General features: G+C 39.6%; 1 protein-coding gene across 1 annotated transcript in view; it reads left to right on the forward strand.

Annotated features, from left to right (window-relative positions):
• Nucleotides 1–27,274, forward strand: part of ANKRD22 (ankyrin repeat domain 22) — a 41,750-nt gene that overhangs the window by 1,454 nt on the left and 13,022 nt on the right. The window contains exon 2 of the mRNA XM_058437013.1: nucleotides 26,795–26,882. Within this exon, the coding sequence (XP_058292996.1) occupies nucleotides 26,795–26,882 (88 nt within the window). The remainder of the gene's footprint in view (nucleotides 1–26,794; nucleotides 26,883–27,274) is intronic.

The following is a 27,274-nucleotide window of genomic DNA, read 5'->3' on the forward strand; positions in this document are numbered from 1 at the left end:
CAGAGTTTTCTGTGACAGATAAAAATCTACCAAATTTCCAAAGCCAGATACATGCATATTATCCTTGTTCTGCCATTTCCCATGTATCTTATATCAGATGGATAATTCCTGTTATTTCTAGCTTCTAAACATCTCCATAGTACTATGTCAGTCCAACTTAAGTAAAGAAAACAACCTGGTTATTTAAACACAAAGAATTGAATGCCTGGAATTGGTTAAGTAGGTATTGGAAGACTAGAAAGTAAAAAGAGAATATTAAGGTAACACAGAGATAGAATTGCAGGAGCAGCTACCACCCCTTGGACTGAGGGAACAGAGTGAGTTTGGGGTTGTTAGAACTTAGGAGAGAAAAGGGCCTTGAAATTCTGGGCCCCAGGCCTTGAGGAGGGGCCATTTCTTGGTAGCTGCTCATACCTCAGAATCACAAAGGAGGAATTGCATGAATTTGGGTTCAGGGAGAGAAACAATTAGTGCTGGGCACCTCTGAAAGGTATAAGTAGGCTGATTCTGGGAATGTGGAAAATAAGCTCGATGAATTGCTTTTTCTTGGATGAAGAGCTATTGGTGGGATGAGGCCGATAGGATTGCAAACATGTAGAAACGAGTAGATCTCTTTCTCCCTCTTTAGCGTTGTAATCTCACATGGAGTGCTCCTTAGAAAATAGACCAGGTTTCATGAAAGGGTCATATATGCAAAGCAATCTCCAAACAAGGAAGGAGCCAAGAAACCAAAGAATAAGGCAGACAAAATCAGTTTTTTGATAAAGGGTAATTTATTGGGGGAACTTAGAGAAGGAAGTGTGGCCTGCAGTAGCAAGACAAGTAGATCTCCATACCAATACTCCCCAGACTCAGGGCTTATATATCATAAGGAAAGGGGATACATGCTCTATAGAGACAATTAAAGACAACCCCCCAGAACAGGCAAGAGTGCTATGTGCATCATAACCTATCATTTGTGTGATAACGTCAAGTTTGCTTTGGTCTAAAGGCAGGATTTATAGTAAGTATGTGTTCTTACACTAAGGACAGTAAATAAAGTAGAAATCCGAAGGCATTTATGGAACTGGGGTTAATGAGAAGTCAACATGGTGGATTAGCAACCAAGATGAAGTTACTTTTATCTCCACAGACCAGTAGGAAAAAAAAAATGTAGCTTGCAGAATGCCAGGGTAGGCATTGAAGAACCAAACATAGAAAAGTGTGTTCAATGCTAGGAGATAGCCTAATAACTCATAGTTGGCAAAGTCTGTTATTTCTACCTCCTAAACTCTAGAGTTTATCCTATTCTCTCTATCCACACTGCTGCTCTTCTGCCCCTGGTAACTATTATCATGCAGCTGACCTAATACAATAACCTCCTAACTAGTTGTCGTTTCTTCTTTCCTGCTTCAGATCCACTCTCTGTACAACAGCCAGAGTGAGCTTTATTATATAAATAAAATTCTGATCACAACACTCCTCTACTCAAATCTCTCCAATGGGAGCCAATTTTGCAGTAAGTAGCTAGTCAGACATGAGCAGAGTAGGAGAGGGCTCCCCCCACCCACCAGGAATGTCAAGTGAACATCAGGTGATAGTAAGGAGGTTGTTAATCATCTCTCTAAAATAATAGTTGAGGGCCAGGCATGGTGGCTCATGCCTGCAATCCCAGCACTTTAGGAGGTCGAGGTGGGCAGATCACCTCAGGTCAGGAGTTCGAGACCAGCCTGGCCAACATGGTGAAACCCCATCTCTACTAAAAATACAAAAATACGGGTGGCAGGTGCCTGTAATCCCAGCGACTCTGGAAGCTGAGGCAGGAGAATCGCTTGAACCCGGGAGGCGGAGGTTGTAATAAGCTGCGATTGTACCACTGCACTGCAGCCTGGGCAACAGAGCAAGACTCCATCTCAAAAATAAATAAATAAATAAATAAAATAAATAAATAAATAATAAAATAACGATTGGTCACAGCCAGTGCCAGGGAAAGGCAGTCTCCCAATAGACAGAAAAAACTTGAAACTGGTGATCAGCAGCTTCCTGATAAGATCTCAGGAGTTGAGCGAGTGGGTTCAAGCATGCACATTAAGAGGCAGAATGGCAGAGTTTATCTGGTATATTACCTCCTAGGGACATTCAGCTGGTAAGAGAAGAGTGCTTCAAGTGAGCATGCATACAACTCCAGTAAACACACTGTGCATGCTCCCCTCCCAAATCCTGGTGGGCTACTGCACATGTGGACAGCCCCCCAAAGGGAAGAATCAGGGGAGAAGGAATACAGGACCCTGGTAGTATGCCAACATATAAAAACCCCGAGTCAAAAGTCAAACTGCACACTTGTCTTTCAAGTTGCCCACTTGATCCTCTTCCAGATGTACTTTACTTTGTTTATTCCTGCTCTAAAACTTGCCTTGGTCTCTTCTTCCATCCTATGGCCCCCAGTCAAATTCTTTCTTCTGAGAAGGCAAGAAATGAGTTTGCTGCAGACCCATACAGATTCACTGCTGGCCGGTAACATATTTTGGTGCCGTGTGACTCAGATAACTTCCACTGCTAATGTCAATGTTGGACAATGTTAGATAATGTTGAAGGATTAAGATATCAGCGTAAAACTGAGTTTCTGTGGACTATACTTCTTTGTTATGCTCTACTGAACCCCTCTTGGGGGGAAGTCTTCGGGATACACCTTACAAGAGACTCATCTCTCACAGACAGTTGGCTGCTGGTCAGTGGAGGTTGGCTGCATTTACAGCCAGGATCAAAGGATGCCACTAATTTTAAGGCCCTAGTGTTTAATTCAAATGTTATTTCTTGACAGAAGACATTTACTTGTGAAAGCTGTTTTCTGGAACTTCTTTTCTTTACCTGTCTTTGTAATTATAGGCTCAAAATTGTCAGAGGAAGAACCCTAAACACTTAAAAATATATCTGTTTATCCAACTTCATTCTGACAATATGCCACCATATTCTAATTTGACAGTATAGTTTACTAAGTCCTCTTCCTTCACCTTTAATTCTCCTTTTGGCTTAGACTAGAGTTTCTCTACCTTAGCACTCTTCTGAGCTGGGTAATTCTTTGTTCTGAGAGGCTGTCCTGTGCACTGTAGGATGATTAGCAGCCTCCCTGGCCTCTGCCCCCTACATTAGAGTACCATGCTTCCACTCCTAGTTGTGACCATCAAAAATATCTCCAGACATTGCCAAATGTCTTTAGTTTCCAATAAAACAACGTTCTCCATTAAGCAACATAATTTTTTAGTGTATGTATGTCCCATATGACATTTCAAAAATTTATCTGAAATTCAAATTTAACTGAACATCTTATCTTTTTCTTTGCTAAGTCTGCAGTCTGTCTGGGAGCGAGATCACCGCTGGTTGAGACCCAATGGCCTAGAGTTAAATCCAAGTGTTTTACCAATGGCAATGAGTCAACTGCTTTTTTCATTGGTTTGTTTTTTGAGCCAACCCTACATCATTTGCAATTATAATGAGTACTGTTCCTTTAGAACCAGATGTTGTCAAGAGATGCAGAATCTAATAAAATGAGTTTTGGTCCTGATTGAAAGGTAAAGAAACATTTAGAGCTCAGTCAGGGAGGAAAGAGCTTGAAGAAGAAAGCTAGCAGCAACCTTAGCAGAGAAGCAATGACAGTGAAGAGTTCTGTCCACACAAATTAGTTGAAAGAGGTTACAAAAGAGGCTACCAGAGGTTACAAAATATTGCATAACAGAGTGAAGTACCCAGTGGATATACCATTAGTGTTTTTCTAAGTCGATGGGAAGACACTTAAATGTCTTAAGAGACTACAGAAATACAAAATCAAACCAAGCCAAAGAGGAAGTCAGCGTAATTTTAGTGGGTATTGCAGACTTCCCTCTCCTCTAACGGAAGAATTAGCTAATTCTTAAACTCCAGAGAGGCTGGACTCGATGTCAACTGCATACTGAAACATAAAATCTTTGAAATAATTATAAAAATAGCTCAGTATATCCACCAGTGGAGTAAGAAGAATTTCCCTGAATATTTATAAGCACAGGCCTAGTATCCTGGTCACTAGTTTCTGGCCACTAAGGAGCCTCAACTGATTGGGAAAATAACATCAATTTGTTTGAGATGGTTGAACTATTTCTTCCATGATATTATTGAACAAATAGGCTTGCTGCCCCGTGCTCACAGAAGCCAATATCTGGACACTGGGTTTTGAGGGAAGAAAAACTTTATTGCAAGACGGGTCAGCAAGGAGACAGGAGGTGGGCTCAAATCTGCCTCCCCAGTTTGGAATCTGAGAAAATGTATGGCTTAGAGGGTGAGGGAAAGGAGTTAGGAATGTTGGTTTGGCAGGGACTGATTGAAGGGCTTCAAATTTGACCACTTAAGGTAAGGTATGTTGAGGCAAATTTCAGCCCTGGATCTTCTGGGCCAATGAGCCCTTAGCTTCTGAAAGAGTTCCTGCATTTAGGTTCCCGTCATGTCCTTGTCTTCTTGGTTCCCAGGGGAGGGATCATTGGTTCTAGGTGCTGTTAGAGGCAAAAACATTTTTATTGTGCATGCCTGGGCTAAATGACTTACAGTTTTTGGCTCTGTTATATCTACAAAGTAACTTGACATTTGTTATCAACAAAGCACGGCCCGTTTGGGCTGGTCCCATGGGTATAATGGGTGTGTGGACGGTCGAGTGTTTCAATTCTGGGAAAGTTTGATGTGATTGTATTCAGTTCAAAGAAAATGTGTGAATAATTGATATTATATGTAGTATATAAAATGTTTACAATATTTAAGAGATTGGGCATACTAGCATGTTTGATAAATAAATTGATGCAATTTAAAATACATAACAGAGTATTTGATTTTAGACTTATGACTTTTAAATCGAATATTATAAAGTAATTTGGCTAAATGTGTGAATAGTATTGGAATATTTAAAACAACTTAAGATTTATTATGTTAGCAAATTTATTAGTTTACAAAACTGCATAAATAGCTGGAAAAGCGTTACTTGTTAGGCTGAGAATTTTGAAGATTATTTTTCAAGTTCTTTGCCAGACGCGTGTGGCTCTCACAAGTAAGTTTGTTGGTCTCTAGCCTTTCTCAATGGCCACTGAAAACCAGATTTTGATTACGAAATGTCTGAAATACAGTATCTTGGTTTGAACCCTGAGTCCTTCCTGCCAATGTAAGAACTTTTCTTCCTCCCTTAACTTTGCTTCCTTCTTTCCTGCATGTTACCACTGGCAGAGCAAATATGACTCAGAAACCGGCTCCTCAGGGTTGTAACATTAGATGATACAGGCTTGGGTCATTACACATGACACCAGTGCCTTTGTTTCATTGGGCTGGGCTCTCTGGAAGGTGTGCTGCTGCCTGAGCTGCTGGAAAAGCACTCACAGGTGTTTGCTAGAAAAGCGCTCCCGGAGCTTGCCACCAGCTTGGACTTCTAGGGACTTGCCTCTCAGCCAGGAAGGATTTTGATATTCATCAGAAATACCTCCGGAAGATTCAAGGAGCTGTAGAGGTGAAGTAAGCCTGTGAAGGACCAGCATGGGAATCCTATACTCCGAGGTACATCCCCTTTCTGAAAGCGGAGTTCCAAAGATGTTAAAAGTTGCTCATGCTTTTCAGATGCAATTTTCTATCCCTGTTAATATATTTCTGTTTTGTCTGTTCAACTCCCTGGGGGAGCATTAAGTCAGAAAAAATAAAGTCCTATGTGTTATTCTTTTTGATATTCTTAATAGTTTAAGACAAAATATTTTGTAATTCTAAAATATTAGCTAGATCTAATTTGAGATGAATATAATACACATTTCATAGTGTCTGGATGTTTGCAGGGATAATTTGGACAAAACTGAGTTTGAGTTGTGCTTTTCTCATGAAAAACACTCAGAGAAAAAGAGAAAATTGTACCCAGTTGGATTTTCTAAATATCCAAAAGATTGACTGCCTCTTTTATGGAACCACATGACCAGAGTAATGCCTTTCAGCTTGGTATTTGAAGAGAAATTCACCTTTAGTAAATATTAGTAAAGACTATCACTATGAAGAAGAGGAATAATAACAATATATTTTGATAATTTGATTATTTTCTTTTCACATCTGATAAATACTAAGGTACTTTTACTTGTATTGGAAGTAACTTATTAGAATCAAATGGATTTTTGATATTTCAAGAAAGTACAAGCAAGGAATGTTTAGACAAGAGTACAAGAGGTGTAATGATGTCATTATACATAATTTACTCCCTCTCCTCTCTGACACAATTAAGTGGTTAATCTGCATTTCATTGCAGATGCTCAGGGGAACCTCCTTGGATAGTTTTGATCTCCTAGTATTAAAGACAGCTTATTTGCAGTTATTTCTAATGCCGTGTGTGTATATATCTCTCTGTGTGTGCAAACGCAGTGTTTGATGGTTTATAACCCTAGGTATGTCTTGCTCAGTGATTTTAGCCTCATGATGAGATCATATCCATGAAAATGACAAAACATGTAGTGCTTTTAAATGCTACTCTGGTAACTCTCAAACTTTAGACTGCCCAAGTGTCAGGGAGAGAAGTTTGTTTGAAATGCAGTTTCAAGGGACTCCAACCCAGAGAGTCTGTTTCACTCAGTCTGTGGTAGGATACAAAAGCATACTTTTTAAAAGGAGCATCCCAGGTGGTTCTGATATAGGGGTGATCTGTTTACCACCATCCTGAGAAAGAAAGACTGCCACAGGCCAGTGCTTTTCCATTTTTAATGTCTATACAGATCTTCTGAAGGTCTTGTTTAAATGCAGATTCTTAGTCTGTAGACCTGGGTGGGACCTAAGATTCTGCATTTTGGTTGCTTTTTCGGATTGCGTGTGGGAATTATATGTGATTTGGGAAAAGGAAAAAAAAAGCCTAATGTCATCCTCAGGTATTCTGATGTAGAAAGTTGGAAGTAGGACCTTTCATCTATAGTTTTAAAGAGTTTGAGACCCTTTAAAATTAAATAGTAATCTCTGAAATATTTAAACATAGCCTACTCATTTGTAATATATCATTTGCTCTGTGTTTCCTAAGGATAAAGACTGTGAGCTACTCATTAAGGACAAGAAAAAAGCCTGCTGGATCCCTGGCTCTATGTTGCCTGGAAGAATCTATTAAAAAAAAAAAAAACTTCCCCCAATTTGAGTGTGGGAAGCTCCTCTAGATTGGGGACATAGGATTCTCATTTTTTCTTAGAGCTTTGCAGTGCTAATAGTTATGCAATATATATTTTTAAGAAAGAAGGAGAGAATGAGGGAGGATCCCAGAGAGCTGGTCCTGAAATCTGCACTAGAGGATAAGCTTAGAGCTCAGTGAGAGGCCCTAATTTTGAATAAGTAACTCCAGCTGCGTAAGATGGACTTTTAAACAAGGCTGATGCATTTAAACCCTTATCAAAGATATTTGTTCATAATATTTACAATAGCAACAAACATTTATTTAGGGCGTCTTATAGATCAGGCCCTATTTTAAGCACTTTATATGTATTAACTCATTTAATACAGCAATCTTATAAGAGTCAGTTTTAGTATCCTTATTTTACAAATGAAGAAACTGAGGAAAAGGTATTCACTGGCTCATAGTTATACAGTTAAAAAGTGCTTATTGGCTGGAGATTAGTGGCTAGGATGAGTCCTGTGTTTACTCATTCAAAGAGATTCTTCTTACATCACTGCTGAACTACTAAATTCTTCTACTACTTGTTATTTCAACAGATATGTCATGCTCCATAAGAGTTGGTCTTAACCACTCTGCTGCCACTGTTCTAACTAGGATGGTGCCCTGTTCCCTTAGTGTAAAGAATGAGTAAACTAAATCCAGGTCCAGTGAGATACATTCTACTCCTACCTTGCAACAGAGAACTGTTGCATTGTGAAGTAGTACAAAAATTGGAAAGAAGAAAAATGCTGAGAACTTAAAAGAGTTCAGGAACTAATACTTAGGAGACTTTAAGAATCTTTTATAGACTTTTGATCTCTTCGGCTGCAGACAAAGTCCCCAAAAAGTGTTTCTTGAAAATCATATCTTAAATGATGTATTCCTTTAAACATTGGGAAGTTCTCATTATAAGGCTGTGAGTAAAAGGATGCACACACACACACACACACACACACACACACACATGCACATACACACACAAAATTAATCCTTTGGCAATGGATATGTTTTTCAGAGAAGCTGATGTTACTACAGAAAAAGGAAATATAGTTCAAAAAACAGAAAGATTGTCTTGAAATATACAATGCCTAGGGAGAGCAATTTAGGTCAAGCAAGTTTTATTGGAAAAGCTGGTACAGTTGAGGAGAAGTCAGGGAATACAGGAATAGAGATGTGACTAATTGAATGGCCATTGGACTGAAAGTCAAGCAAACCTGTATTTTAGTCCTGATTGTGCCAGGAACTTCAAGGGATTTGAGAGGAAGTCATTTAACCTCTCTGAGTCACAGTTTTAATATTACAAAACAAGAGAGCTGAATGAGATCTGGTTTAACATTTAACATCGTGTCATTCTGTGATATGAGAAAGGCAAGGCAGAGACAATGGGGAAAAATTGCATTCTCACAATCTTCCCAGATCTCTCCATCTACTTTGTTTATGTATGAACTCCTAGCAAGATTTTGGTATTCAACAACATATGCAAGAAGAGCATCAGGCATTTTCATCCCAACTGGTTTTCTAATTGAAAGTAATTTTACAAATTAAAATGTTGTGCTAAGTCACAAAAGTTCAGAGAGAAAATGATAACTTTCACATGTGAAAAGACATCAGGATTGAAAATGTGTATACCTTTATTTATTTATTCATTCACCCATCCATTTGTTTAATCAACCATATTTATTGAGTACATACTATATTTCAGGCATCTACTAGTTCCTGAGATATATATATCAGGTTCTTGATATATATATATATATATATGTTGGGCATCCCTAATCTGAAAATTTGAGTGGAAGTGCTCCAAAACTCCAAATTTTTGAGCACAAACATGAAACAAGTAGAAAATTTCCTACTTGACCTCATGTGATGGGTCACAGTCAAAATGCAGGTACACAATGCACAGTTTATTCAGCATTAACAAGAGAAAAAAGACTTTCCCAGCCCCTTTTGGCTGTGATATATCTTTTTCTTGAACACCCAGATTTTCCCATGAAAGTAAGTCCGCAAAGGGTAAAAAATGGCACCTGTGCAGGATGAATGAGCCTATAGCAGATTCGCCGCTCTGCCTCCATGGGGCCAAGATTTATGTGTATGTCTGTGTGTGTGTGTTTTTGTTTTTTTGGGGGGGGGTTTTGTTTTGTTTTTTGTTTTTTTTTTGTTTTGTTTTGCTTTTTCTCTACTCTGTGATGTAAATATACTGTTGAAAATATCAAAAAGGTCTGCAGATACTTATGGGTAACAGTGATAAGAAAAAAAGGAAGAATTTATATATACCTATAACACAGAAAGTCAAGCTTTTGGATAAATTGGACAGTGGTATAGGTATAAAATGTCTGATAGAAGAGTATGGTGTTGAGGCCAGGTGTGGTGGCTCATGCCTGTAATTCCAGTGCTTTGGGAAGCTGAGGCAGGTGGATCAGCTGAGGTTGGGAGTTTGAGACCAGCCTGGCCAACAAGGTGAAACCCTGTCTCTACTAAAAATAGAAAAATTAGCTGGGTGTGGAGGCACGTGCCTGTAATCCCAGCTACTTGGGAGGCTGAGGCAGGAAAATTGCTTGAACATGGGAAGCAGAAGTTGTAGTGAGCTGAGATCACATCACTGCACTCCAGCCTGGGCAACAGAGTGAGTCTCCATCTCAAAAAAGAAACAATAAAAAAAGAGTATGGTGTTGAAATGACCACCATATATGACCCAACGAAACAGAAGGATAAACTGTTGAAGTCCTATGCTGAAGTTAATGAAAAATGTAAAAAAACACTCCACAAAGCTACAAATGAAGATCTCAATTGTGTATTGAAAAAGTGGATCTATCAGTATCACAAAGAATACGTGCCACTTAATGGTATGCTGATTATGAAACAGGAAAAGATTTATCACCATGAACTGAAAATTTAAAAGAACTGCGAATATGCATAGTTCTTTGGCATAAATTTAAGAAAAAACGTGGCATTAAATTTTCAAATATTTGTAGTGACAAAACATCTACTGATCAAAAAGCAGCAGAGAAATTTATTGATGAGTTTGCCAAGATCATCACTGATAAAAATCTCACACTAGATCAAGTCTCTAGTGCTGGTGAAACATCACTGTTTTGGCATTATTGCTCCAGAAAGACACTGACTTCAGCTGATGAGACAGGCCTTGCAGGAAATCAGGATACCAAGGACAGGATAATTGTGCTGGGATGTGCTAATGCAGCTGGCACACACAAATGTAAACCTGCTGTAATAGGCAAAAGCTTGAATTCTCACTATTTTCAAAGAGTGAATTTCTTTCTAGTCCATTATTATGCTAACAAAAGGCATGAGTCACCAGGGACATCTTTTCTGATTGTTTTCACAACATTTTGTAGCAATGGCTCATGCTCACTGCAGGGAAGCTGGACTGGATGAAGGCTGCAAGATTTTGTTATTCCTTGACAACTTTTATGCTTATTCTTCAGCTAAAATTCTCATCAAAAGTAATACTTATTCCATGTGCTTTTCCCCAAATGTGACTTTATTAATTTAGCCATATGAGAATGGTATCCTTAGATCAATGAAGTGTAAATATAAAACATTTTCATAAACAGCATGTTATCAGCAGTGAATATAGGTGTGGGTGTTTCGCATAAAGGATGTTGTATATGCTGTTGCCAATGCTCGTAATGCAGTAACTAAAGACAGTTGTGCATGCCTGGCATAACCACTATCCTGCAACTATATTCAGTGAGGATTATAAACAAAGTGACTTTGAATGATTCTGCATGCCAAATGAGAAAAAAAGATGTCTGACCATACATATGCAAAAAAAAATACCTTCAGAGTCCATCAGTAAGTTGGAAGAAGTTGATACTGAAGAAATTGTTAACACTGATAATGAGGCTCCAGTTGTTCATTTATTAACCAATGGTGAAATAGCTGAAATGGTTCTGAATCAAGGTGATTGTGATAATAGCGATGATGAGGATGGTGGTTAACACTGTAAAGACGTTGTCAGGGGCCAGATCAGGCAGGTCTTATAGGCCAAGGTGAAAAATTTAGATTTTATGCAAAACACAATGGAAAGCGAGAAAAGGATCTTAAGAGAGGAATAATATGACAATTAGGGTTTAAAAAGGCCACTCTGATAGCATGGGAGAATAAATTTGAGAGATGCTAGAGGGAAAGCTGGATCCTGGAAGGAAGCTGTTACAGTAGTTTATGGAGTGATAATGATGGTTGCATTAGATTAATGGATGAATTTTAGATAAATTTTTAGCTGAAAGATTTCCTGGTTTGTAGGTTGGCAGTGAAGGAAAATAAGAAATTAAAGTTGATACTCAGTATTCTGCCTTAGGCCAGCCAGTGGATGGTGGTGCTGATGAGATGGGAACACTTAGAGAGGGGCAGAAGGAAGGACGCATTTCAGTGTTCTATTTGGACATGGTACCTTAGTGATATCCATGAGACATCTAGGAGGGGATGGAACATGCATACAGGAAGTGTACCTTTAAGGAGAGGCTCGGGCAAGAGATAATAATTTAGGAATTGTCTGCATATACGTGGTATTTAACGCCAAGAGAAGGGATGAGTTTAGATATGGAAAGAACGTAGAGATAGCAAAGGATACCAGGTCATTATAGGAAGGTATGGTCTTGCCAGAGAAGGAAGGCAATATTAAAGGACAACCTCCTTTGAGCACCCTTGGAGCTTGTAACACTCAAGAAACATAAGCATTTAGTCAAACAGGAGATTTTCTGGGGTTGAGGGGGAAGCACATTTTTCTTTATTCACAATTGAAAACTTAGGGAGTTTCAACTTTTGTATATGAAGTGAGCTGATCAGCACCAAAAGTGGTGAGGAGAAAAGTGAGTTTCTCAAGTTTTGTAAGAGGACAGGACAAGGCAAAAACAGCTTGTGCCCCAGAAGTTCTCCTTGTCTAAGAGCCCACAGCAGGAATGTATAATTGTTAAGAAGCCAGCTACCAAGCCAGCTGTTGAGCTCAGAAAGACAGGTTCAAAGCTCATCTCCACTATTATCAAGGAGAAAGTGGGAGAGAAAAAAATCCCCGAATAAACTTGTTTTCTAAGGGGAAAAATAAGTCATTTTATTTGTATATGCCTTCTACAATATAAGCTTTTATTTCATATATGTGTGCATATCTATTGAAATAACAAATAATTTTCAGCTAGAAAAATTGTGGCTTTTTTTAATCAACTAAGGAAATCCCACTTGTATTTCTAAAGGAAAATCTAAGTTATTTGAGGTGAGATAAGAAGGCATAAAAGAGATCTTTTACTTTTAATCATAAAGATTCCTTAGATTCTAAGCAATAATTACTTTAATTAAAAATCTGTAATGTTTACTTATGTTATAGAAACAGCTCTTAATACATAGCTCCCCTAATCTTAAAATTATTAAGATTAGAAATACCTTTTTTGGAAAACTGAAAAAGAGATGAGAATGGGAGGTGTATACTATTTGGGAACCCATAAAGTACTATTTAATACAACAAAATGGTTTGCATACTAATTAACTGGGAAGTCTTAACACTGACTTTCTAAACTGAAGGTAGATTTTGTCAAAACACTGCTAACATTTCCCATCAAACATAAAATAAAATTCAAAGTCCTAACCATGGTCTACGAGACCCAATGTTCCTTGGTCCCATTTGCTTCTCAAATTTCCCGCCACTCCCCTTGCTCGTGCAGCCATAGTGACCTTCCTGCTATTCCTAGAACACATCAAATCAAGCTCTTGTCTCAAAGGCCTTGACAGTTGGATTCACTTTGTCTGGAACTTTCTTCCCCCTGAAAGTTACCTGGCTCACTCCTTCACTTAAGACAGATCACGGATCTCTGCTTGAATCTCACCTTCAAGAGATCGAAAAGAGTGGCTGTGTCATTCTCTATGTATTCTCTTACTGTGCTTTACTGAAGTATTATAATTTTTAAAAATGTCGGGTTTGTTAGATGAAAGTTGATCCGAGAGTCCTAGGTGTTATGATTTTTATGATTCTCAGTTTGCAGGATGCTGAAGAGGAAGGTATAATGATAGCTTCCTTGACCTAAACATCAGTTTAATAAACATGTGTCTACCTTGTAGAAAATAATATGGTAGATTATGTAAGAGTTACAAGCATGTGAGAATAAAACACTGGTTTTCTCTAAAGAGTTTACTGCAGTCTTATTTGGATAAAACACTTGTTTTCTCTAGTTTACTGTGGTCATAAGACCAGACACAAATAATTCTCCCAATCAAATCCCTTGTGGGAAATTCTTGATGTTAGTTGATTTCTAATTTGCCACAACTCAACCTTCCTGCCTTTAATGGTCAAATTTATTTTAATTAGACTTTATAGTAATAACCAAAAACTTACTTGTTACACTGAAATAATACAACTAATCCTGGAACCCTAGCTAATTGGTGCCACTAAAGTAAAAAATGTGAAAAATGAAAAAGATGCTAATTGCCTTGATGCACCATCAGACCACATGAATATTCAGAATCAAGCAAGCATTTCTGCAAAGGCAACGTTTTCTCCCAACATGCTTAAGATTAGGCATGATGAGGATTTGAAAGGGGATTTTAGCACTATGGTTTTGTGGCTTTACCAACAGTTGACCTTTGGCAGGTATCAAGATCATATTATGCTTAAAACAAGGTGGTATGAGGTCTTTCACCAACCTCAGGACTTCCCATTTCTATATATGTGAATAAGAATTTCTTCCGCCACAGAATATTCAAGACACAAGGAATTGGAGGCAAGAGTTGATTTTAGGAAAAGGAGGAGAAGTAGATGGCAGGCAAGAGAAGAAGCTTTTATAGAGAAGCCTTCCTTGAGAAAGGTAAATGAAGATGAGGGCAAGAAACAGTGGCTTCAGAGCTGCACGCTAATGGAAGTCAGCCCCTACCTGGGAAGTAGTGGTAATTTCTGGGACATAAAATCAGAAAGTCATCATACATTTGGATGAAGGACCAGAGAGGAAAAAAATAATTGTCTTCAGTATTAGTATGATCCAAAATGGAGTAAAAACTATTTGCAAGTATATTATTGAAACTACAAATCAGAGTAGACCTATAAAATTTCCTGTAAGCAAGAATTGGTAAGTGACAATTCGTAACACTATGTCCATTATTACCACATTACAATGTGTGAAGTGTTACTGATTTTTTTCTGTCACTATTTTTCCAAGTATGTGAAACATTTATAGTTGTTTTTATAGGTTCACTTACATGCTAGTCCTCTAATCCAAATTCTTTAAGTGAATTTAAGGGGATTTTAGTAATTTTGTTAACTCTGCAGATGCTGGGTAAGGATTGTCGTATAACGTGATACAGAATGTGATGAATGCTGTTATGCACCTCATGTGAGTGTCTACTGGGTTTTCATCATCTCTATATCCCTAGAGCCTAGCACAGTTCTCTTGGCAAGTATTGAGAACTCAAAGTCTGTTGAATTGAATCGAAGAAAACAATCAAGGACTATAGGTACTCCTGGAACTTTTGTGGGTAGAGTTTATTATAAATTAGTGCATGGAGTTGCATAGGAGTGGAGAGAGGCTTAATGGGTTAAAACACTGGTTCTGGATTTAGATAGACCAGAGTATAAATTCTAGTTATGCTACTCACTAGCTATAAAGAGTTCTGAGCCTGTTTTCTCATCTGTAAAGAGGGATAATATTATTTTTGTTCTAAGATTGCTGTAAGGGTTAAATAAGATGCTGCTAAGGTGCTTAGCATTACAAATGGTATATAAAAACAGTTCAGTATATAGTAGGTATCATTACTGTTAAACTTTTTACTGTTATTTTTTATTTTTTCCCAAAGGAGACTTACATTTAGAGATTTAGTGCTAAAATACCTGTTTGGGTCCATTAAATGTCTAGAGACATTGGCTGCTGAGAGTTCAAATCCTGGGCCCTTCCCCAGCCAAACTGTCTTCTACATTAAGAGTAAGACAGTGTAGAAAAGTCTTGGGATGTCAAAAGGTAAACTGAGGCACAGTTAAGCTCAAAAGAATTTATGAGCAAATACTGATTCAGGAATTGGACAGCTGTGGTTGCAGGCTTCTTGGGGGGAATGCAAGCAGAAGGCTTTTATAGAGTGAACAAGGGAGTAAAGCAAAGAAAATATTTGATTGGTTGCAGTTATACAGTTGCTTTATTTGGTCGATTCTGCTATGTAAGTTAGGCTTCTGATTAGTTAACCTGGTTTCATTTTTCTTTAATATAGGGATTTATAAGAAATAGCTGAAGTTTTGCTTATGCTTGCAAATTGAGCAAGGTTAAGGTCACTTATGAGGTCTAAATGGATTTGTCTGGCCCAGAGATTCTTCAAGGCTGGTCTCCATTATAATTTACTTTAATGGAAATATATGCCAGTTGCTATTGCTGGTGTGTTGGAGCAGGCTGGAGCTGGCTTGAGTCAGCTTGAACTGGTTTGTGAAAGCCAATTTGGCTCAACTCTGAGTTCAGTGCTTTCTCTTTTGTAGGTTGAAACTAGCCAGGTGGGAGTAGTTACACCAATGAAATGGAAGAAGACCACAAAGAAGGTTTTCTTTCTTTCTTTTTTTTTTTTTCTCTTACTCCCTCCTTTTGTAGAACTGGATGTTACCTAGTTATGGGCACACTACTGCTTTCTCTCTCCTCTGTGACTACCTCTGTGGTGGCCTGAGGTAGTAGGGGAATATCAGGGCTTCTGATTTGCCATTTCCTAGCAGCCGGAACCCACTCTTCCTCCACCCTTACTCCTCGCTGGAGGTGAAGGCTCTTCTGCTTTCCCCTGGTCCTCATGACCTCAGAGTTTCTGATGTCCTGGAGTCAGAAGTGTGGCAATGGGGTTTCTTTAGCTTCCCGGCAAGGAACATAACTTCATGTTCTCAAAGAGACCTTTCAGGATAAAGAGTAGAAAACATAGATCAATATGTGCCCTGCTTCTGTTTCCCCTTCTGCTATCGTTCATGAGGAACTATGACTTCTCTACATGTTCCAGCCAGTGCTGGGACCTTCCTCCACATTACACAGAGACTCGGTGGGCCTAGAACAGCCTTTAAAAAATTATTGTGACTTTTTTATTTGTCTGAAAGAAGAAATTTACTAAGGAATTCATAAAATACAGTATGTGAAGAATGAGTCATCAGAAACAAAGGCTTGGGATTAATTGTGGAAATCAAATTAAACCAAATAGGTGTTTATTATCATTCTCCAAGGTTTCTTAACTTGAAGAGAAGGAAAAATATCTTCCTTCCTTTTCTGAGAAGACATTTCATGAATCACAAGGCTCTTTACCGGAATCGTTTTGCTCCGAAACCTACAAATCCTTCTCAGAAATTTTCATGGAACATTTTAAGTGAGGGGAGCTTGTAGCATGGAGATGGCTAATAAACAGTGAACCAATTCCTCTGAGCCACAGGCAAAGTTCTACATGGTCTTTCCCTAGATTGGTAATTACAGAAGCTCCATTATACTTTAGGGAAAATAACACTAAAAAGTGGGGGTAATTTGGGGGAAGCTTTGCTTTTAAAGACATCCATAGTTGTACAAGTTGTTCAGATGTTTCTACACTATTAAAATAATAATAAATATTTTTTCAGCTGTGATATCTATTATACTTAGAGCAGTGCAAAACATTATTAAGTAATACGTACAGTTAATCATCAACATGCTGATTATTTTAGTTAATCATCAACATACCAGGTGCGTCATATTCTACCCATGGACGCTTCTTAAATTTTAGTGCCTGGGCAAGTAAGATGGAAGTGAACAGAGTGAAACCTTACCTCCAAATTCTTGGCTACTTTTAAAGATAGACATGTGGGAAGGCAAAAGGACACAAAAAATTTTTCCTAATATTCCATTATTTCAGAGTTTTGAATGCTCCTTAGCTAATATGAGTTTAAAAGCTGCAATGTTACATTAAATTTTTACTTCCATTGGGGGGGCTTGTTTCTTTTACCTTTGCAGAGATTCTCAACACTCACTGTGCATCAGAATCACCAGGGAAATTTAAAGAGCACTAATGCCCCAATCCTATTCTTACAGATTCTTATTTAATTGGTCAATAGTGGGGCCTGGGTCATGTTTTAAATATTAAGTTGGTGCAAACATGATTGCAATATTTAGCCGAGGTTGAGAACCACTGAGGCGAAATATTGTCCTGGTCCTTACATGATCGATTACCTTCTAAACATCAACCCCTTTCCTAGCCTCACTCCCCAGCCAGATTGGATGAATTCATGTGTCAACCAACAAATGACTTTTATCTATAGTCTGTGTGCCTGACCTTATGGAAGTCTAACTTCAGGAGGGTTGCAGTCTAGTTAAGGAGACTACATTTAACCCACTAGCTCATTTAAGGCCAATGAGCTGCTTGAGGTTCTGTATATTTCCTGCTGCAGGTAGGAAAGATGAAAGAGATTTCTTGGAGATGAACCATGAGATGGGGCTTGAAGAATAGATAGCAGAATTTACTTTTTATTTTTTGGGGGCGGGGGGCTTCCTAATTATCTTTATTTGTTTATTTTTAATTATTATACTTTAAGTTTTACGGTACATGTGCACAATGTGCAGGTTTGTTACATATGTATCCATGTGCCATGTTGGTGTGCTGCACCCATTAACTCGTCATTTAGCATTAGGTATAACCCCTAATGCTGTCCCTCCCCCCTCCCCCTATCCCACAACAGTCCCCGGAGTGTGATGTTCCCCTTCCTGTGTCCATGTGTTCTCATTGTTCAATTCCCACCTATGAGTGAGGACATACGGTGTTTGGTTTTTTGTCCTTGTGATAGTTTACTGAGAATGATGGTTTCCAGCTTCATCCATGTCCCTACAAAGGACATGAACTCATCATTTTTTTTTTTTTTTTTTTTGAGACGGAGTCTCGCTCTGTCGCCCAGGCTGGAGTGTAGTGGCACAATCTCGGCTCACTGCAAGCTCCGCCTCCCGGGTTCACGCCATTCTCCTGCCTCAGCCTCTCCGTGTAGCTGGGACTACAGGCGCCCACCACCACACCCGGCTAATTTTTTGTATTTTTAGTAGAGACGGGGTTTCACCGTGGTCTCGATCTCCTGACCTCGTGATCCACCCGCCTCGGCCTCCCAAAGTGCTGGGATTACAAGCGTGAGCCACCGCACCCGGCCCCAACTCATCATTTTTTTATGGCTGCATAGTATTCCATGGTGTATATGTGCCACATTTTCTTAATCCAGTCTATCGTTGTTGGACATTTGGGTTGGTTCCAAGTCTTTGCTATTGTGAATAGTGCCGCAATAAACATACGTGTGCATGTGTCTTTATAGCAGCATGATTTATAGTCCTTTGGGTATATACCCAGTAATGGGATGGCTGGGTCAAATGGTATTTCTAGTTCTAGATCCCTGAGGAATCACCACACTGACTTCCACAATGGTTGAACTAGTTTACAGTCCCACCAACAGTGTAAAAGTGTTCCTACTTCTCCACATCCTCTCCAGCACCTGTTGTTTCCTGACTTTTTAATGATGGCCATTCTAACTGGTGTGAGATGGTATCTCATTGTGGTTTTGATTTGCATTTCTCTGATGGCCAGTGATGATGAGCATTTTTTCATGTGTTTTTTGGCTGCATAAATGTCTTGAGAAGTGTCTGTTCATGTCCTTTGCCCACTTTTTGATGGGGTTATTTGTTTTTTTCTTGTAAATTTGTCTGAGTTCATTGTAGATTCTGGATATTAGCCCTTTGTCAGATGAGTAGATTGTGAAAATTTTCTCCCAATTTTTAGGTTGCCTGTTCACTCTGATGGTAGTTTCTTTTGCTGTGCAGAAGCTCTTTAGTTTAATTAGATCCTATTTGTCAATTTTGGCTTTTGTGGCCATTGCTTTTGGTGTTTTAGACATGAAGTCCTTGCCCATGCCTATGTCCTGAATGGTATTGCCTAGGTTTTCTTCTAGGGTTTTTATGGTTTTAGGTCTAACATGTAAGTCTTTAATTCATCTTGAATTAATTTTAGTATAAGGTGTAAGGAAGGGATCCATTTTCAGCTTTCTACATATGGCTAGCCAGTTTTCCCAGCACCATTTATTAAATAGGGATCCTTTTCCCATTGCTTGTTTTTGTCAGGTTTGTCAAAGATCAGATAGTTATAAATATGTGGCATTATTTCTGAGGGCTCTGTTCTGTTCCATTGATCTATGTCTCTGTTGTGGTACCAGTACCATGCTGTTTTGGTTACTGTAGCCTTGTAGTATAGTTTGAAGTCAGGTAGCGTGATGCCTCCAGCTTTGTTCTTTTGGCTTAGGATTGACTTGGCAATGTGGGCTCTTTTTTCGTTCCATATGAACTTTAAAGTAGTTTTTTTTCCAATTCTGTGAAGAAAGTCATTGGTAGCTTGATGGGGATGGCATTGAATCTATAAATTACCTTGGGCAGTATGGCCATTTTCACGATATTGATTCTTCCAACCCATGAGCATGGAATGTTCTTCCATTTGTTTGTATCCTCTTTTATTTCATTGAGCAGTGGTTTGTAGTTCTCCTTGAAGAGGTCCTTCACGTCCTTTGTAAGTTGGATTCCTAGGTATTTTATTCTCTTTGAAGCAATTGTGAATGGGAGTTTACTCATGATTTTGCTCTCTGTTTGTCTGTGATTGGTGTACAAGAATGCTTGTGATTTTTATACATTGATTTTGTACCCTGAGACTTTGCTGAAGTTGCTCATCAGCTTAAGGAGATTTTGGGCTGAGACAATGGGGTTTTCTAGATATACAATCATGTCATCTGCAAACAGGGACAATTTGACTTCCTCTTTTCCTAATTGAATACCCTTTATTTCCTTCTCCTGCCTGATTGCCCTGGCCAGAACTTCCAGCACTATGTTGAATAGGAGCGGTGAGAGAGGGCATCCCTGTCTTCTGCCAGTTTTCAAAGGGAATGCTTCCAGATTTTGCCCATTCAGTATGATATTGGCTGTGGGTTTGTCATAGATAGCTCTTATTATTTTGAGATACGTCCCATCAATACCTAATTTATTGAGAGTTTTTAGCATGAAGGGTTGTTGAATTTTGTCAAAGGCCTTTTCTGCATCTGTTGAGATAATCCTATGGTTTTTGTCTTTGGTTCTGTTTATATGCTGGATTACATTTATTGATTTGCATATGTTGAACCAGCCTTGCATCCCAGGGATGAAGCCCACTTGATCATGGTGTATAAGCTTTTTGATGTGTTGCTGGATTCGGTTTGCCAGTATTTTATTGGGTATTTTTGCATCAATGTTCATCAAGGATATTGGTCTGAAATTCTCTTTTTTGGTTGTGTCTCTGCCAGGCTTTGGTATCAGGATGATGCTGGCCTCATAAAATGTGTTAGGGAGGATTCCCTCTTTTTCTATTGATTGGAATAGTTTCAGAAGGAATGGTACCAGTTCCTCCCTGTACCTCTGGTAGAATTCGGCTGTGAATCCATCAGGTCCTGGACTCTTTTTGATTGGTAAGCTATTGATTATTGCCACAATTTCAGAGCCTGTTATTGGTCTATTCAGAGATTCAACTTCTTCCTGGTTTAGTCTTGGGAGGGTGTATTTGTCGAGGAATTTATCCATTTCTTCCAGATTTTCTAGTTTATTTGTGTAGAGGTGTTTGTAGTATTCTCTGATGGTAGATTGTATTTCTGTGGGATTGGTGGTGATATCCCCTTTATCAGTTTTTATTGCATCTATTTGATTCTTCTCTCTTTTCTTCTTTATTAGTCTTGCTAGCGGTCTATCAATTTTGTTGATCTTTTCAAAAAACCAGCTCCTGGATTCATTAATTTTTGGAAGGGTTTTTGTGTCTCTATTTCCTTCAGTTCTGCTCTGATTTTAGTTATTTCTAGCCTTCTGCTAGCTTTTGAATGTGTTTGCTCTTGCTTTTCTAGTTCTTTTAATTGTGATGTTAGGGTGTCAATTTTGGATCTTTCCTGCTTTCTCTTGTGGGCATTTAGTGCTATAAATTTCCCTCTACACACTGCTTTGAATGTGTCCCAGAGATTCTGGTATGTTGTGTCTTTGTTCTCGTTGGTTTCAAAGAACATCTTTATTTCTGCCTTAATTTCGTTATGTACCCAATAGTCATTCAGGAGCAGGTTGTTCAGTCCATGTAGTTGATCGGTTTTGAGTGAGTTTCTTAATCCTGAGTTCTAGTTTGATTGCACTGTGGTCCGAGAGACAGTTTGTTAAAATTTCTGTTCTTTTACATTTGCTGAGGAGAGCTTTACTTCCAACTATGTGGTCAATTTTGGAATAGGTGTGGTGTGGTGCTGAAAAAAATGTATATTCTGTTGATTTGGGGTGGAGAGTTCTGTAGATATCTATTAGGTCCGCTTGGTGCAGAGCTGAGTTCAATTCCTGGATATTCTTGTTAACTTTCTGTCTTGTTGATCTGTCTAATGTTGACAGTGGGGTGTTAAAATCTCCCATTATTATTGCGTAGGAGTCTAAGTCTCTTTGTAGGTCACTCAGGACTTGCTTTATGAATCTGGGTACTCCTGTATTGGGTGCATATATATTTAGGATAGTTAGCCTTTCTTGTTGAATTGATCCCTTTACCATTATGTAATGGCCTTCTTTGTCTCTTTTGATCTTTGTTGGTTTAAAGTCTATTTTATCAGAGACTAGGATTGTAACTCCTGCCTTTTTCTGTTTTCCATTTGCTTGGTAGGTCTTCCTCCATCCCTTTATTTTGAGCCTATGTGTGTCTCTGCGCGTGAGATGGGTTTCCTGAATACAGCACACTGATGGGTCTTGACTCCTTATCCAATTTGCCAGTCTGTGTCTTTTAATTGGATCATTTAGCCCATTTACATTTAAAGTTAATATTGTTATGTGTGAATTTGATCCTGTCATTATGATGTTAGCTGGTTATTTTGCTCGTTAGTTGATGCAGTTTCTTCCTAGCCTCAATGGTCTTTACAATTTGGCATGTTTTTGCAGTGGCTAGTATTGGTTGTTCCTTTCCATGTTTAGTGCTTCCTTCAGGAGCTCTTATAGGGCAGGCCTGGTGGTGACAAAATCACTCGGCATTTGCTTGTCTGTAAAGTATTTTATTTCTCCTTCACTTATGAAGCTTAGTTTGGCTGGATATGAATTTCTGGGTTGAAAATTCTTTTCTTTAAGAATGTTGAATATTGGCCCCCACTCTCTTCTGGTTTGTAGAGTTTCTGACGAGAGATCAGCTGTTAGTCTGATGGGCTTCCCTTTGTGGGTAACCCGACCTTTCTCTCTGGCTGCCCTTAACATTTTTTCCTTCATTTCAACTTTGGTGAATCTGACAATTATGTGTCTTGGAGTTGCTCTTCTCGAGGAGTATCTTTGTGGCGTTCTCTGTATTTCCTGAATCTGAATGTTGGCCTGCCTTGCTAGATTGGGGAAGTTCTCCTGGATAATATCTTGCAGAGTGTTTTCCAACTTGGTTCCATTCTCCCCGTCACTTTCAGGTACACCAATCAGACGTAGGTTTGGTCTTTTCACATAGTCCCATATTTCTTGGAGGCTTTGTTCATTTCTTTTTATTCTTTTTTCTCTAAACTTCCCTTCTTGCTTCATTTCATTCGTTTCATCTTCCATCACTGATACCCTTTCTTCCAGTTGATCGCATAGGCTACTGAGGCTTCTGCATTCTTCACGTAGTTCTTGAAACTTGGCTTTCAGCTCCATCAGCTCCTTTAAGCCCTTCTCTGCATTGGTTATTTTATTTATACATTCGTCTAATTTTTTTTCAAAGTTTTTAACTTCTTTGCCATTGGTGTGAATTTCCTCCTGTAGCTCAGAGTAGTTTGATCGTCTGAAGCCTTCTTCTCTCAACTCGTCAAAGTCATTCTCCATCCAGCTTTGTTCTGTTGCTGGTGAGGAACTGCGTTCCTTTGGAGGAGGAGAGGCGCTCTGCTTTTTAGAGTTTCCAGTTTTTCTGCCCTGTTTTCTCCCCATCTTTGTAGTTTTTTCTACTTTTGGTCTTTGATGGTGGTGATGTACAGATGGGTTTTTGGTGTGGGTGTCCTTTCTGTTTGTTAGTTTTCCTTCTACCAGACAGGACCCTCAGCTGCAGGTCTGTTGGAGTTTGCTAGAGGTGCACTGCAGACCCTGTTTGGCTGGGTGTCAGCAGTGGTGGCTGCAGAACAGCGGATTTTCATGAACCGCAAATTCAGCTGTCTGATCGTTCCTCTGGAAGTTTTGTCTCAGAGGAGTACCTGGCCGAGTGAGGTGTCAGTCGGTCCCTACTGGGGAGTGCCTCCCAGTTAGGTTGCCGGGGGTCAAGGACCCACTTTAGGAGGCAGTCTGCCCATTCTCAGATCTCCAGCTGCATGCTGGGAGAACCACTACTCTCTTCAAAGCTGTCAGACAGGGACATTTAAGTCTGCAGAGGTTACTGCTGACTTTGTTTGTCTGTGCCCTCCCCCCAGAGGTGGAGCCTACAGAGGCAGGCAGGCCTCCTTGAGCTGTGGTGGGCTCCACCCAGTTCTAGCTTCCTGGCTGCTTTGTTTACCTAAGCAAGCCTGGGCAATGTTGGGCGCCCCTCCCCCAGCCTTGCTGCCGCCTTGCAGTTTGATTTCCGACTGCTGTGCTAGCAATCAGTGAGACTCCGTGGGCGTAGGACCCTCCAAGCCAGGTGCGGGACACAATCTCCTGGTGTGCCGTTTTCCAAGCTCATTGGAAAAGCGCAGTATTAGGGTGGGAGTGACCCGATTTTCCAGGTGCCAGCTGCCACCCCTTTCTTTGACTAGGAAAGGGAACTCCCTGACCCCTTGTGCTCCCTGAGTGAGGCAATGCCTCGCCCTGCTTCGGCTGGTGCAGGGTGTGCTCCACCGACTGTCCTGCACCCACTGTTTGGCACTCCCTAGTGAGATGAACCCAGTACCTCAGGTGGAAATGCAGAAATCACCCATCTTCTGTGTCGCTCACGCTGGGAGCTGTAGACCGGAGCTGTTCCTATTCGGCCGTCTAGATAGCACAATTTAAAAGATAAGGATGGCAAGCCGGTAGCCCAAACATAGAAGTGAGGAAATTGACCTGACCAGAGATGGGAGAGCTTGCAGAACAGCAGTGGTTTATACACAGTTGGCCCACTGAGGGGCACTTTAAAAACCAGGTAAAAGTCATAGATACCTCACTCTCTAGGAACTTGGGCACATTACACCCAATTTCAATACCAATTAGTGCAATTTAAAAAGCTAAAACAAGGTTATGTGAGAGAGAGAAAGTTCCTGGGCTGGGAGGCTGAGTGGTCAGGGAAGGCCTCTCTGAGGAGGTGATTCATGGGCTGATACTTGATCTGGCCTAGCAGTGAGCCCGCCATATAGGTTACATGCAAGTGTAAAGGCTAGAAGACAGAAATGAACCTGGAATGCCCCAGAAATCACCACGAAGTTGTGAGCAAAAGGGAGATTGATAGATGAGGCTGAAGAGAAAAGTTAGTCAGTGGGCCCTATTAATCCTGTGTCTTAGCTTTTCAGATTGTCCAGAGCACAGCTCTAGGGAGTGCTGTTCACAGGTTAGCCCATGGGAACTCATGCACCCTGCTGGTAAATACTCCTTCTCTTCAATCTCCTCCTCACCTACTTGTCTGTTTTCCTCTGTGCCTTCACTGAAATCTGGCTTTTCCTGGGCATTATGACACCTTCTCTTATGGTGGCTGCTGATTCAGTCTACTTCTTGGTCACCATTGTTTTTTGACCATGGTTCAATTTCTTACTTGAAATCTTTGCTTATGGCCCTTTCTCTATATTCTCACTTCTGTCCACTGTATTCCAGGACCCACTTCCACCTCCCTGGAACACAAGTTCCCCTTTCTTTCTGTCCTCCGGGGTCATCCTCAGTGACCTCAACATCCACAAGCCTCATTCTCCCTTCTTGACCTGTGTTTCTACTCCAAATCAGATACCCAACAAGGCCACCCTTGATTTCTCATCCCTAGACAGAGTTTATCTGTAACATCTCTCATGATAACTTCTAAACTGGTTACTTTTCTAATAGACCACATGTATGAACTGTGCTCTGATCCTTCTCTGTGTTTCTATTTGCTTGTCTTTCTCTTTTTGCAAGTTCATTTGTCTTTATCTGGCTTACATATGATGCCCATTCAGACTGAGTTTAATGGTAAACCAGTCTCCTCTCATTTCTCTTTCCTGACAGACATGTTTCCTAATCCTTGCTCTTGGCCTCTTCACTTTCTGTACTCTTCCCTTGTCTAGTTTTGCTGAAGAAAATCACAAACTTACACGGCAGGCTCAGTCAACTCTATCTTCTTACTGTGTTTCTACAACCTGGTTTTCAAAGCCATTTTATATTTTTATTTCATGTAGACAGTTTTAATTATTATGGTCCAAAATCTTCCCCATCGTGCTCAAAAGCCTCATCTACCCTTGTCTCAATCACATCTCCTGTCATTAATCCATTCATCTATTTAAATGTCAATGCTATTTATTTAGTTATTGGATTATTCTGTTCTCATGCTAATAAAGATATACCCAAGACTGGATAATTTATAAAGGAAGAAGTTTAATTGACTCACAATTCCTCATGGCTGAGAAAGCCTCACAATCTGGCAAAAGGCAAATGAGGAGCAAAGTCAATCATGGCAGCCAGCAAGAGAGAGCTTTTGTAGGGGAACTCCCCTGTATAAAACTATCAGATCTAGTGAGACTTATTCACTATCATGAGAACAGCACAGGAAAGATCCACCCCTATGATTCAATCACTTCCCACCAGGTCCCTCCCATAACATGTGGGAATTATGGGAGCTACAATTCAAGATGAGATTTGGGTGGAGACACAGCCAAACCATATTAGTTATCTAGCTATATCTATTTATTTATGACAAATATATAGTAGTATAATGAATGAAGATCAAACCTCTGACTTTCTGGAAAAAATTTCAGTCAGTCTAAAGTTATTTCCATCCATGTAGCTCTCTTTTCTCCCTTGATTTGGCCTTAGAGCCAGAATTTTCCTTCTATGTAGGAGGCTAATGCTTCCATCTTAATGCTCTGTATCCTATCATCTCTTCACTCTCTTTGATCAATTATCTACCCTCTCATAACCACTCCTGTCCATCTTCATTGGCTCTTATGCTTTAATAATTATAAGAGTAGCTAACATTAATTGAGGGTTTACTGTGACTCAGATCTGAGCTAAGTGCTTCATCTATACAGTTAACATTTAATTCTTTCTGAAACTTAATAAAGAAGGCATGATTATCAAAAGCAGAGGGAAACTTAGCATGAAGAGTTTAGGTAAGTTGTCCAAATAACACAGCTGTTAAGTCACAGAGTTGAGATTGGAACCCAGAGAGTTTGCTTCCAGAGCCTGGATTTGTAACCACTTGATGACACCACTTTGCCTACAAACCTGTGGAACATTGGCTGGACACTGCTACCCCCCTCTTTGAAGTCTCTAGCTTTCACTAACAGCTTTTTCACTGCCAAACTGACCACAATTCCTCTCCAATTGCATCCTCTAATTCTTCATAGACAATGTGCTCAGACCTCTGTATTCTTCCTTCAGCCCCATCACTATGTGAAAATTGGCCTCTGCATGGCTGCTAATGATCACATCCAGTGATCTTTCTGTCTTCCTTCTTGAAACTTTCACTTCTTTGCCTTTGAGTCTTATATTTTTCAGTTTCTCCTGCAGACTCTCATGACACTTCTTATCTCTTTGTGGGTATTGCTGATTCTAGATCAGGTTGGAGAAGGAGTCTGGATGCATAACCAAGCACCGGCAAGCCAGTGCCACAAATGGACAGATCAATATCCCGAGTATAGACTGTAGGTTAATTTTGGACACAAATATCAAATGCAAAGTCTTGTAGCCAGAAGACATTTTGAAGGCTGATTTTTAAGACTAAAGTGATTGGAGATAGAACATATACATTCTACAGTCATTCCCCTTGATTTGACTCTTGGCCATGCCAGTTGTGAACTATGCCACCTTGGGCAAGGAACACAATTTCCGTTAGTTTCATCTGTGCAAAACAGGTATATTAATACTACTTGAGAGGGTTGTTGTGAGGATTAAAGTAGAATAACTGAGCTGCTCAATAACTGTTAGCTCATCTTACAATTTCTTCCTTCTTTTATCTACTCACTAAGTACATACTGAATGCCTACCACGTGCCAGGCACTGTTAGATACTGGGGGTAAAATGATGAATCAGTACA

This window comes from Hylobates moloch, unplaced genomic scaffold (genome assembly GCF_009828535.3).
Source record: "Hylobates moloch isolate HMO894 unplaced genomic scaffold, HMol_V3 SCAFFOLD_3, whole genome shotgun sequence".
NCBI lineage: Eukaryota > Metazoa > Chordata > Mammalia > Primates > Hylobatidae > Hylobates > Hylobates moloch.